General features: G+C 38.3%; 2 protein-coding genes across 3 annotated transcripts in view; both read left to right on the top strand.

The window, feature by feature from the left end:
* The window catches only part of LOC117957180 (zona pellucida sperm-binding protein 4-like), a 7,634-nt gene extending 4,549 nt beyond the window's left edge, over nt 1-3,085 (top strand). Inside the window, exons 13-14 of the mRNA XM_034892775.1 lie at nt 2,237-2,241; nt 2,993-3,085. Coding sequence (XP_034748666.1) covers nt 2,237-2,241; nt 2,993-3,085 — 98 coding nt within the window. The remainder of the gene's footprint in view (nt 1-2,236; nt 2,242-2,992) is intronic.
* A 1,421-nt stretch (nt 3,086-4,506) lies between these two features.
* Nucleotides 4,507-13,492, top strand: cndp2 (carnosine dipeptidase 2). 2 transcript variants are annotated; one of them, XM_034892560.1, is made up of 12 exons: nt 4,507-4,723; nt 5,476-5,553; nt 6,481-6,624; nt 6,790-6,952; nt 9,129-9,217; nt 10,528-10,728; nt 10,865-10,949; nt 11,084-11,244; nt 11,346-11,510; nt 12,004-12,145; nt 12,641-12,788; nt 13,292-13,492. In XM_034892560.1, exons 2-12 carry the CDS (start codon nt 5,494-5,496, stop codon nt 13,356-13,358), a joined length of 1,425 nt encoding a protein of 474 aa, XP_034748451.1. In that variant the 5' UTR covers nt 4,507-4,723; nt 5,476-5,493; the 3' UTR covers nt 13,359-13,492. The 2 variants fall into 2 exon arrangements, with proteins under 2 accessions (XP_034748451.1, XP_034748452.1); XM_034892561.1 differs by having other exon boundaries at nt 4,624-4,771.
* Nucleotides 13,493-14,044: the final 552 nt, after the last annotated feature.

The following is a 14,044-nucleotide window of genomic DNA, read 5'->3' as shown; positions in this document are numbered from 1 at the left end:
GCATACAATATGCCCTCCAGGCCACATGGGCAGGCACACCAAGGGACCTCTGGGTCACCACAGCAGGCTCACAATAGGCCCTCCAGGCCACATGGGCAGGCACACCAAGGGACCTCTGGGTCACCACAGCAGGCAAACAATAGGCCCTCCTCCGGGCTACCAAGGCAGGAACCATCAGGAGTCACTGGCCAGTCAGCATGTTGGAGCCGGCGTCAGAATGGGCCACGTGGTCAGGCACACAAAGGGCCCTCCAGGCCACATGGGCAGGCACACGATGGGACTTCTGGGCCTCCACAGTTGGCACACGATGGGCCCTCCAGGCCAAATGGGCAGGCACACCGAGGGACCGCTGGGTCACTGAGAAAGGAACAAGTAGGAGTCACAGGCCAGTCAGCATGTTGGGGACGTCGGAATTAGGTGAACAATTTCATATTAATAAAAATACACAACGATTTACAGGCTATAATTTGTTTACACTTTTTTTTTTCTTGCTTCCCTTTCCAGTGAAATGCTACTTGGACCTGTGCCCAAATTAAAGCAAACACCTAAAAATGGATTTTCTTTGAACATCCAGTTTGACTCTGGAGAATAGACTCAATAGAGTTCCTGTTTGCATGTACATGAAATAAAGTCTTGCTACACAATATTTTTTTTTGTTCTGTTATTATCCATTATGTAATATCTTAAGGACAAATCCAGTAATGCATGTTGTGTGGAAGGTTATTGTTGTAACAAAATTGAGCGAGTTTGTTGTACAACTTTTAAACAGTAACATGGATCTGAGATGTGGGGTCAGAACTGCAATGTTTAGTAACCTTCTGAGGCAAATGTAGTGAGAATAAAGACTACTCGATTAATGTAAACTACTGCCAAATATGTATAGTATAAAGCAGCAAGTGTATTTTGATGGCTCTCTAATACTTCCCAGAGCAAATTTGATCAATCCACAAGGGTAAATTCACAAGCTACCCAGCAATTGCCTATATTAAACCCCACACTTACTACCTGCGGTGTAAGTAAATTTGTGAATCAATGTAACATTATGAAATGGACTTCATGTACATAATTCTTTTTGAATGCACCTTAGGACCTCATTCTCAAATGCACTTTTAAATATACTTTTTATATACTACAAACTGTATACCCAGATTTTTTTCTCCTTTTTTATAGTTTAATTAATCACTATACATGCTCTGCACACCCATAAGCATTTATATGGCTACATCTAAATTTCTACAGTGTATTGTTTCTGTGCTGTTTAAGCTGTGAACGTTGCATGTCATTTCATACTACTGTGGTATGACAAATCTTGAATCTTTTACTAATTTTGATGCTAATACTTTTGTACACTCACGTACCATTTTTAAATGAATGGCTTTTACTACAGCGTATATACACTGTGGTATTACTACTTTAGGATGAAAGATTAGAGTACTTCTTCCAACAGAGCCCTTCTCATTTGGAAATTTACGTAAATCTGTCAGACAGGCTTCCTCTCCTCTTTAAACGGTTTCTGAACCATATGGATGAACATCACAAAGCATCCGCCGCGGACCCACAATTCTTTGCGCCGTACACGATCCGTCCTTTAACATTTTATTTTATTAAAGAACAGTTCTATAGACAGTATGTATACATTTGAAAGTCAAAACCAGAGGTGCATATACAGAGAAAAATATGCATATCTCGGTCCCCCATTTCCCCCCCTCTTTTCCTCACAGGTCAAGTCTGGCATTTAACATATGGAAAGGGATTTCCTGCTACGCAACAAAAGGTGGCCTTCTGTCTGCCACCCCCTGGGGTCTTAGTCTAGGCTAAGACAATACAATGCTGATTAAACTGTATTGATGTTAGAGTTTCCTATTTACACATTTACTGGTTTAAGTATTAAAACACATACACGTGTGTAATTAATTGATGTTGTCGTCTTTAGTTTGTAGTGTGTGAACATTGCAGAAATTAGAGATTTCACATGGTTCCCTCCCTGTAAACACATATGATTGACATATGAAACTGATTGGCTTACATTAAAAAAGTGTGATATGTGACAAGTGGGTAAAAAAAAAAATGGTAGTTGAAAAGTAGAAAGTTTTTTTTGTGGCTTAATATGGTACTTAAACCATACCTATAACTTAATACCAACGTCATCATCATAAGCCAAACTGCAATTTAAATGAGTAAATACATTTAAATAAATGAATATTGAACACTGAATAAAGTAGTTTTGTGTAAACAGATATTGTTTTAAACATGCAATCAAAAAGAATGCACAGCAGACAATGGTACTGAATAGAATGAGCTTATTTCTTTATGTGTCCCACATCATTTGCAACAAGCCAGTGGAAGGATGCTGTGTCATAAGGCCAAAAAGGACTACCAGCTGTTTAAGGCACAGCTAATGCGGACGTTGCAGCGATGCCCTCCACTGGAAGGAGCTCCTCTGCATGTGTCAGGGCGCTGTCCTGGAAGAGCAGCTCCTGTGGAGGTTTAGGGAAGACCTTCTTTTTCTCACGGAAGACGTCCTGGGCCACTATCCAACTTTAGTAAATAGTGTTGTGATATGGAGCTAGAATTGCTTCTTTATTACATGTGAGAAGAATAAAAAAGATCTCAGAGAAAAAAAGTTTTCACACTGGTAGCAAAAAAATCTCTCTTAAAATACTTGTTTAAACTCTCAAATATATATTTTTTGCTATCAGTATGAAAAAGAAATTCTCAATTTTGTTTTTCTCAAATCGTAAAATCTGTCTCAAAATATTTTTTCTCTCGCATGTGACTCTGTGTGTGTATACATACGTGTATATCGTAACGATAGTGTTTAGCTAGCTAATTATATATAGGCCTATACATAAACGTAACAGCGGAATATGTATTATATTATATATTATATATGTTAAATATTAATTCCTGATGGCAATGAATTATTTCTAATACAGTTATTTTATTTGATGGTCTTTTATATGCTGTCTCAGCTAGCCGAATTAGCTTCTAGCCAGTGTTGCCAGATCTCGCGAGACAAATAAGCAACCTGGGGCCAGTGAAAACAAGCCCAAAACAAGCGACTTTTTCTACGGGGCCCCACTAAGATCCTGGAAGAGAAAAATAAACTGTGTGCACGGTTTTACAATCCGTAGGGATGGATTGTAAACTGAGGATACAGATTGTCACTTTCCGTCCATGTGGACAGATTTGTAAACTAGAGTTTATTATTTCCCCCCCCTGAGCTTCAGGACAATGGCCACAAGAGGGAGTTAAACCACCTTTTAATAGTAATTAGCATAAGAGAACTGATGGGATATACACTTTTTCACAGTGATTTTAAGTAATTCCCCATGAAGGGTTGAATCCATTCTTTTACTCCTTTCTCTTTCTCCCACCATTTGTTCTATTTCTTCCCGTATTTCACCCACTTTATCCCGGGCAATTATTCCTCCAAAAACTCTCCTACAGTCCAGTCAACATCAGTCGCTACTCGCGCATTTTCCTTACTAGAAAAACAACAGACTGCCCTGCTCTGCCTGTGATTGGCTAGTAACACGTTGGCCTCTGGGTCAGAGCCAATAAGAAGCAGGAAGTGGGCGGGGAAAAGAACTCTGCTGTCTCCAGTGTGTACGGCGAAAGGGGAGGGACCGAGGGAACAGGAAAGACTAACTTCTACAATATAGAAAATATCTGCTTGACAACTTTTTATGGAGCTGGGAACAAGCCCAAATAAGCAACTACACTTTAGTCACAAGCCCAAAAAAACCGCGACCCGCGACTACCAATATTTGTAAGTGACTTTTAAGAAAAACAAGCCTGAAGTCGCTTATAATAAGCGCGGACATGACAAGACTGCTGTTTGCTGGCTAAAGTAACGGCAGACCGCTACTGTGGCACATAGACAGTTGAATAAGAGGGGAACAGATGAACAGAACAGTGCAATGTGAGGAAGTGCAGATTTAAGTCGATCATGGTCCGATCGGGTCAGATGTGAACGCTTTACGGCTTAACGCGACATACCCGATGAGAGTCGATTCAGACCATTGGATTTCATATTAGCGGTCTATGATCCAGACCGGTTCTGGTCGGGTGCAGATGTTAGTTACGCATGATCAGATTTAACGGTATACGACATAACTGTGAAATCCATGAAGTAATAAACATTTTCTCATTACAAACAATAACAGAAGATGGGAATCATTTCAAAAACGTTTTAGCTATCTAGCTATGATTGTTTGCTTGCTAACGTTAGCTCAAAACGGGATGCCAGTGACAGCCTTTGTTGTGTTTGAATACTAGCTTGTAGCTAAGCTAGCAGTCATTTCAAATACGTTTTAGCTGTCTATTGTTTGATTGCTAAGGTTAGCTCAAAACGCCATTCAAATGACAGCCTTTGTTGTGTTTGATGCTAACCTATAGCCAGCAATGAACGAACTTTGTTAGGTAGGTCAATTAATACTGTATACAGTATTAATTGACCTACCTAACAAAGTTTAAGGTGCTAACGAAAGACTAACGTAAATATATTTACGTTAGTCTTTCGTTAGCACCTTAAATGCTACTTGTCGAAAAGTGACGCATGCGCGACTCAAATCTGCCGTCTCACATTGGGCAGTAACTGTCTATGGAGTGACAGTCTAACTGGTCTATTTTATTTTGTACGTAAATTAGCTAAACAGTTATCTTTCAACTCTTCAAATACGTGTCAACGTCATTAGGGAACACAGGAAGTGTCTGTCAGGTGAGAAGAGTAACATGTGGACATCAGCTGTACGAAAATTAACACTAAGGTCTTTAAACGGAACAGTTTTTAATTTTAACGCTTATTTATGCTTTTAAAAATGAGAAGAACAGACTATGATTCGGAAAAAGGCTAGCTCGTATTCAGTGTAACGTTAAGTTAGCCAGCTACCTAGTTACATGATACTTTTTGGGATGTTTATTTTGCCGGTTAGCTATCAGTGTGACTTGTCACCTAACGTTAGCTGCTCTGCTTTCAATGTTAGCTAGAGATCTGTTGAGCTGCTTAGGCCTGATTTAGGCAATCAGTCTGTTGTTATTGTTAGTTAAAAAGTCCACATTCCAGTATAACATTTTTGGCATGGCATAAATGTAGCATTAAAGCTTAGAGTATATAATGTTCTGTTAACTGAAATGTGTATAAATAAATATGAACTATTGCACAAGTACATATTTTTTTTTGTAGAAGTTTATATATAGTATATATATTATTTCCTGATGGCAATGAGTTATTTCTAATACAGTTCTGCTTTTTGGTATACCCATCATGTAACTAATATAAACTACAAGACGCACAAACTAACAGGGCTAGTCAGCTGTGACCACAATGTTACAAAACTATCACCACCTCAACATCCTGGTTTGAATAGTGGTAGTCAGCAGGTTTAGAGAAGGGCGTGGTTTGGTCCTCAAATATGACTGCAAAGGGCTGGAGGAAGACTTCTCACTCTACTCTGCCTGTTCAACCCTCAGCTCCTGTTGCTGACAAAGATGGCTCATCTTACAGCGCTTTTTAAGTATGTGGACGAACACCAGGATCTGTATGTGCAGGTAAGCCCTGAGTGTATTATTTTTGTAATTCAATGTAAATTTACTCTGTTAATGACCTTCTACTATTACAGTTAAGGCTGTGTTGTTGTTTTTTTTTTAATGTTGAAATGACACAAACACTGTATGCAAATAACCAAACACAACTTTTTAAGCGGTAAAATATGTGACTGGAGTAAATACCTTATCAAAAACTTTTTCATGGGTCACTATTTTTTTTCATAAGTCACGTCACTATTTTGTGGTGACACAATTCTGTTGAATCCGCTACATGTCAATGCATGTGACCAACAACAACGGGGTTGCAGTTGAAAAACACTCGCTGTGGAAACCCAGCACGACATAGTTTTTCCGGCCTGCAATTTGTAACTTCAGACAGTCAATCACAAACATTAGATCTTGGTAGAAGCATGCCTCAAGCTGATTGGCTTACTGAAACTGATAAGATTTACTCCTTGGGTATTGAAATTGGGTATTGAATGACGAGGCAGTTTTTGATACCTGATATACTTTAGAATCAATTTGGTCTGTGGCAAAAAAGTATTACATTTGGTAGTCAGACCTAGTAATTGTCGAGTAATCATTGTGGTAATCAGATTGCATTCAAATGGTGTTAATCTTGAACAATAAGCGGCATTGTAACTCATTCACTCCGGGTTAGAGAATGTTCCAAATGTCCTCTCAAATGGAAGTTGAGCCACCAGACAACATGCCAAAACATCATTTTCAGTGACTTGTTGTTTTTGTAAAACTTTGTGGAACCCTAATGAACATTTGAGGCCTATTCACTCTGAACACACTTTGCAGTTTTGAATTAAGCTTTAACAAAATGTGAGCCTCGCACTTCTCAAATTTGGACGTGCTGTATGAAACACCTGTCATGTTTTCTTAGACAATGTTAAAATGTACGTACATTTTACTTGTTCCTAGCGTCTCGCAGACTGGGTGGGAGTCCAGAGTGTGTCTGCTTGGCCAGAGAAGCGCGGGGAGATCAAGAAGATGATGGAGATGGCAGCCAAGGACATTGAGAAGCTTGGGGGAACAGTGGAGATGGTGGACATCGGCAAACAGAAGGTATTTAAGAGTGTGCTTTGTAATGTTTTAACTTAAACCATGGGTTTTATACACTGTTTTGCTTATTTGGTTCTATTAAAGGTTTTAATTTAACAGAATGGGCCCTTTTCCAAAAACCTTAACTCTTAATAAAATGTAGGCTGCTGTTTTTCTTTGTGCATGAAGCTTCCCGGTGGCGAGGAGATCCCCCTGCCGCCTATCATCCTGGGTCATTTGGGTTCCGACCCAGGCAAGAAGACGGTGTGTATCTACGGCCATCTTGATGTCCAGCCAGCTAACATTGATGATGGCTGGGATACAGAGCCTTTCACTCTGGTGGAGAAGGATGGTGAGAGCAGAAATCTTTTGGTTTCTCTTTGACACAGAATAAGCCTGAAGCTGTTTTCATATGAGCCGGATAATTATATAAGTTATTGAAGTGGGAGTGGAACGTTGTTTCGACATGTAACACAAGGCATGGTGTTGTTAACTTCAGGGTTTCTGTTTCCAAGCTTTCATGTTATGATGACACTACTTTCTTTTTTGGCTTGGCAAACATATAATATCACATTACACTGAAGTAAATGACCAACATGTCCTGCAGAGAAGGCATGAGAGCAGAACCATAGAGGACAGGTAAAGGGAAATGTAGTTTATTGTAACTGAGCCATGGCCTTGCTACAGAATAAAACAAAGTTGGTATTTTAGTATTTTCACTATTACTACCATCTCTATTTAAATGTAACATCTGTAAATGTTCTTTGAGCTTTTATAAACTTTGAACTTGTGATCATATCACAGTTTGCTGCATATTGCCAAAGTCCAGCCTACTTACCTCATTCTTTAGGGTAGAGTTGTTCTCTTAAACCGGTCTTATCTGCAAGCCTTGCAGGACAAGTTGAACAAGTGTTGTATTTAACAATAATAAATTCAGCTTCACAGAAGGCAAACCGGCTCAAATGAAGCACTTTACTTAGTCAATGGATTACATGATGACAGATGTTGTTTCATCTTTTTGGATCAATTTATTTTCCATATTTATCTTTTTTTTTGTCTGCTATTTAACCAGCTTTCCTAAATGAGTTACTATGAATCATTAAGATCTACAAATAATTCAAATTCTATAATAATTTGACACTCTGAAGGTCTATTTGTCATGCGTTAAACAACACAACACAATTACTTAACTCTACTGAGTACCTTTTTTTTAAGGTATCTGCACTTCTTAATCAGGTCAACTCCCCGGCCACTTCATTAGGTCCATCTGTTCAACTGCTTGTTTACGCAAATATCTAATCGGCAAATCACGTGGCAGCAATTCAATGCATTAGGTATGTTGACACGGTCAGATCAATCTGCTGAAGTTCAAACCAAGCATTAGAATGGTGTAGAAAGTTAATTAAAGTGACTTTGAACATTAAAGGTTGTTGGGGCCTGATTTCAGAAACTGCTAATTACTGGGATTTTAATGCACAACCAAAACAGTCCAAAAAAGAGAAAATATCCAGTGAGCAGCAGTTTTTTCGTCCTTGTTGATGGCAGAGGTCAGAGGAGAATGGCCATACTGGTTTGAGCTGATAGTAAGACAATAGTGACTCAAATAATCAATAGTGACCACAACGTGTGCCACTCCTGTCAGTTCAACAGAACAGAAAACTGAGGCTACAATTGGCACGTGTTCTCCCAAATTGGACAATAGAAGATTTGAAAAATGTTGCCAGGTCTGTTGAGTCTCAATTTCTCTCTCTCATTTAGATGGTCGGGCTAGAGTTTGGCGTAAACACTATGAAAGCCTGGCTCCATCTTGCCTTGTATTAATGGTTCAGGCTGGTGGTGGTGGTGGTGGGTGCCTTAGTACAAATTGAACATTGTTAAAAAAAAAAAACTCAGATCTTCTCAAATTTGTTTCTTGGACACGATGATGAGTTCACTTATACAAATAGCTCCTCAATCACCAGATCTCAATCCAATAGAGCACATTGGGGATGTGGCGAGACGGGAGAATCGCATCATGGATGTGCAGCCAACAAATGTGCATCAGCTGCGTGATGCTATCATGTTAATATGATAAATCTCTGAGGAATGTTTCCAGCACCTTGTTTGATTTATGCTACGAAGTCCAACTTGGTACTAACAAGGTATACCTAATAATAAAGTGGCCATTGAGTGTATATTTGTAGTTTATTTGTTTATGACAAAAGGATTAATACACTTTTTTTTTTTTTTTACCTCTTTCTTTTTTATTTGTTGGACTGGTGATAGTCAGCTGACAGAAAGTGCCACATTCACTTCCTCCTGTCTCATTCCTGTCTGCTCAGCCCTCTTCTTGCTAAAGTCATGTTTTACTATCCAGCTGTTTAGTTGCTAAATAGTAACTGAATCTGCTGACTGACACCATATATCTGCTCCTCTTATCCTCCTACCTACTTCCCCGGCGTCAAACTAGAAATGTAAAAATAATAACTTGCTGATGTCATGAAAGCCCAAGGCTTTAAATTAAAACACTGTTTGTTCTTTCTTTGCAGGTAAGCTCTATGGAAGAGGGTCTACCGATGACAAAGGTCCTGTGTTGGCCTGGTTTAACTGCATTGAGGCCTACCAGAAGATCCAGCAGGTAAAGTTCCCACCACAGCTTCATCTCTAACTTATTGTGTCTTTCTTTACCCTTCAACGGGCACTGTGATTAGGGACAAACTGTTTAAATTGGCTACAGGGGTAGCGTTTCCAAAACCACATCTGCAGTACTCGGTTTACAGTAGCACATCATGGGTCAAGTAATCAAACCTTCCTGTTGGTCCAGCAGCAGCTCTAACCTTGATTGATGTAAGACCAGAGCGCTGCAGCAAGACTTGATGTATAGTCACTGTCAACTTAATGTGCAGCCAGCCAATATCATTGATGGTGGTGTTAGAGTTTTCTTTAACTGAGAAGATAATAGGATCAAACCTGTCTGAATTTTGGTTTGGTTATGTGTTACCAAAAATAAACTGAAGCTCCTTATTAGCAAATTGGTGTGGTTGAACAGTGATGGGGAAACCTCACCAAAAATCAGAACATTACTGGATGGAATGCTGTTTGGTAAGTGAAAATATACCTAGGTGTCGTGTTTTATTTTATGACGTTTTCACATTAAAATTGTTTGGAATTAATAGATGGTAAAAAGAATTAATTCTAGGTTAAATTTATATCTTCTATACATTCAGAGAACAATTCTTGAATATTCAAAGCTTCCCTTTTTAAGAAATTGTATCTGAAAATTGCAAAATTCCTTTGTGTGTGGTTACAACAGGAACAATATGGAATATTGTTAAATTACTACACCGTATTGCTTTTGATATTTTGAGTTTTTATTTTTTATTTTATATACATGATTCTGAATATCATTCTAAAAATAGATTATCTCTGTGTCATCATTCTAAAAAATAAATTATCTCTGTGTTAAAGTACAGGGCTGATCCTTCAATTGCCTGTTGATTACGTTAGCGCCGTGAGCAGGAGAAGTGGCCAAAGGTCTCTGGTTGTCACCAAGTCATGCTGCCTGCGTGTTGTTTTGAATCCCTTTTACTTTTCCCTAAAACATGGGAACTGAAGGGAAGAAAAACCCAACAACATACTGTTGGACTTTTTTTTATTTATTTATTTTATTTTACCCCTATATAACCAGGTAGGCCGTTGAGAACAAGTTCTCACATGCCGATCATTATTTAAGGAGCTTCAGTCAACACACCCTGGATTTATTCCATAATCAGGATCAGGGTTTCCAAATGAAAAGCTCAGATGTTTTTTTTTTTTTTTTATGCCTTTTCAACTTACCATTTATAAAAAAAAAAAAAAGCCATGAACCTTTAACCTACTGATCTTTAAAATATAAACACAGTGAGGACTGGTGATACATCTCTGGTGATATCTCTCTTCTTGTTGCAGGAGCTTCCCATCAACATAAAATTCTGCTTCGAGGGAATGGAGGAGTCTGGATCTGAGGGCCTGGATGAACTGGTGTTTTCTCGAAAAGACTCCTTCTTTAAAGATGTGGACTATGTCTGCATCTCTGACAATTATTGGCTCGGCAAGACCAAACCCTGCATCACCTACGGTCTGAGAGGAATCTGCTACTTCTTTATTGAGGTAAAGTCTGATTTTAGTTCTGTTTGCATTTTAGTTAAACTATGGCAAATTAAAAATAGTTATTCTTCCACTATAAGTTTTTTGTGAAATTGTATTTTTATAAATCACATTACAAGATTTATTTCTTAATTTATAGGTGCATTGCGGTGACAAGGACCTGCACTCAGGGGTATTTGGTGGTTCTGTTCATGAAGCCATGACTGACCTGATTGCACTAATGGGCAAGTGAAGCTGATAATTGTACAATAATCTCATAAAACTCTCTTTTTTTTTTTTTTTTTTTTAAACTGCACTTTAGACATTTGTAGGGTTTAAATCTTAAAAGAGTTTATTGTGTCTGTGTCTTTCTTAACAGGCTCCCTCTTAGACAATAAGGGTAAGATTTTGGTTCCTGGGATAAGTGATGATGTGGCCCCTCTGACGGATGAGGAAAAAAAGCTGTATGAGAAAATAGATTTTGACATGGATGAATACTGCAAAGACGTTGGAGTTGGACAGCTACTGCATGACACCAAGGCAAGGCATTGATCACTCAAAGATAGAAATGTGCTGACCTACTCTAGATTTCTCCAGGCTAATCATTGTAATTTAATCGCACTGTTATATTTTTCCTGTAGGAGAAAATCCTGATGCACCGCTGGAGGTATCCATGTCTTTCTCTACATGGTATTGAGGGAGCTTTCTCTGAAACAGGAGCCAAGACTGTTATCCCCCGCAAGGTCATCGGCAAGTTCTCCATCCGCCTCGTCCCCGACATGGACCCCAAAGTTGTGGAGAAAAAGGTAGACCCTGAAATATCCTAACTGGGATTCTAATTCTGTTATCTGCTAGTATTTATGTGACTATAACCCAATAAAGGTTGTGGTGTGGAACTTGTTTAAGCCTCTGCCAGTAGAATTTAAAACTTGATGACTTTACCAACCACTCGAGGGCCTTAGTAAACAGATTCACAGATATATTGTTATATTTGTAAGATAAAATAATTGTTTAAAAAACTACTGGAACTATTCTTCAAAAAAATCTGTGAATTGCCAGGAGGAGCTGTGTCAATGAGTTGTATAAGGTAATCTTGCCACTACTAGTAGTTCAAAAAATTCTTAAAAGAATTAATAGAAAGAAATAATCAGAACAATTTTTTTATACAACAGTTTATTCTTGTTTCCCCAGTGGGGAAAAACATGCCAGGAAACAAGGAATAGGTATATACTAGATATATTAGTTATTATAAATAACTATTTATAAATTTCACTCGTATTTTTCTTTTTCATTATCAAGGTTATCGATCATCTGCAGAAGAAGTTTGCTGAACTGGGAAGTCCCAACAAACTGAATGTGTACATGGGTCATGGAGCCAAGGCCTGGGTCTCTGACTTCAACCACCCACACTACATGGCTGGCCGAAAGGCCATGAAGACAGGTACAGAGGCCGAGGGATGCAATACCGATTGAGATGGATATGGTTAAAGGATCTGTTCACTCAAAACACTTACTTCCACTTTCCCCCCCCTCTTTAGCTTGACATGTTCATAGTTCCATTCTTTGTACGCCAAAGTTTTGAAATACGGCAGTCACTTGCTTGTGGGGCTCAAAGCACCGGAAACCAAAAGTAGTATGTGTTTCCAGAAACAATGTCCTGGTCACTCAGAGTAATCCACAGATTTTTTTAAAAGGCAGAACATAATTTCCTTTTATTTAATGTAGTTAACGATAACAAAGGCTGTCTCCAACCCTTAAAGCACAGACAAAACGGATGTCAAGGTGCCACAAAGGCTTAAGCAGGAAACGTTGTAATTTGGGTGAAATGAAAATCATGGATTAAGGATGAAAGTCTTGTTGTAGGCATTGCTAATTTTTTTATTTTGACCCTCTTCACTCATATTAACACATTCTCTTCCTTTTCGCTGTGCCATAGTCTTTGGTGTGGAGCCTGACTTGACCCGTGAGGGTGGAAGCATCCCCGTCACCCTGACCTTCCAGGAGGCCACAGGACGTAACGTCATGCTGCTGCCTGTTGGATCCTCTGATGATGGAGCTCACTCCCAGAATGAAAAACTCAACAGGTCTCTCACAGTGCTACACTTCTCCTTATTTCTCTTTCTACCTGAATTACTGTAATTGAAGAAACTGAAGAGTTAAAAGATATTCTCACAGGAGTTCAGTGTCTAGTATCCCTAGAATAATCATGATAGACAAATTTGCATGTAATATTCAGGAAAGTAAAGGATTTAATTAAGGCAAGGCAGCTTTATTTGTTTAGCACATTTCAGCAACAAGGCTATTCAAAGTGCTTTACACAAAACATTAAAGAGCAGTTAAAATGAAGTCTAAAGGAAAGATTGTCATAAGGCTGAGTACTGTCTGTCATGTCCACATTTTGTTTTATGGTATGTTAAATTAAATGATAGTTTAAGTTCTTCCACACAAATTATATTACATATTATATATAAGTTATACTTAAAATGAGATGCAGTAACTTTAATCTTTATGAATGATCTTTACAACTTCAAAGGCAACTATTTAGCAATTAAAAAAGCTCATCACTGTTTTATCTTTCCATTTTCAGAACCAACTACATTCAAGGGATCAAGATGCTCGCTGCATACTTCCATGAGGTTTCTCAGCTGGAATAAAGTGATGTCTCATTATGATAAATATGTCCATCCTCACTATCGGAGCCATAGCCTTTTATGGTGTGATTTACCTTCCACAGTTGACAATTTTATACCCACACACTTCTGATAAAAGTGATTAAAAGTGTCTTTGTAATTATTTGTTGTCCAGTTTCATTTATTCCTTGCACTACATCACCTATCTACTTACAATGACCCACTGTCACTGGATTTAATGAATAATGTTAGTTTATTTTCTGTTAGTGTGCTTATTGTGTATAGAGAAGCGTGATTAAGTGGGTATTAATTGTTTAAAACCTCAGTGACAAATGTATTGCTTAGTACAAGTACATCCAGTCCAGTCCAGTACAAAACTAAACAGCAGTTACTATGAAGAACTCTACTCATTTTTCTGCATAAGCAAAAGCTAGTTGGGAAAAAAAAAATGTATTATTACAAAAAAGAATATACATTTTGGTTCCTGCAACAGCCACTCTACACGTGCTGGACAGTCAGACATGGGTTTAAGGGTTTTGAACCCATGCTACTAGCAACAAGCTTCATTCTCAGACTGCATAGTGTAAAAAGATCATGTAGTTATTGATTTAATTTCTAATCTTTTGATACAGTGACATAACAGTAATAGAACAATAACCTCAGGGAAATTTAAACTTTGAAAAGGTATTTTGCATTTTAAGATCAAAACC

The sequence above is a fragment of the Etheostoma cragini genome, chromosome 14, assembly GCF_013103735.1.
Source record: "Etheostoma cragini isolate CJK2018 chromosome 14, CSU_Ecrag_1.0, whole genome shotgun sequence".
Taxonomy (NCBI): domain Eukaryota; kingdom Metazoa; phylum Chordata; class Actinopteri; order Perciformes; family Percidae; genus Etheostoma; species Etheostoma cragini.
Note: the sequence above shows the minus strand (reverse complement) of the source record. Positions and strands in the feature narration are given on the sequence as shown.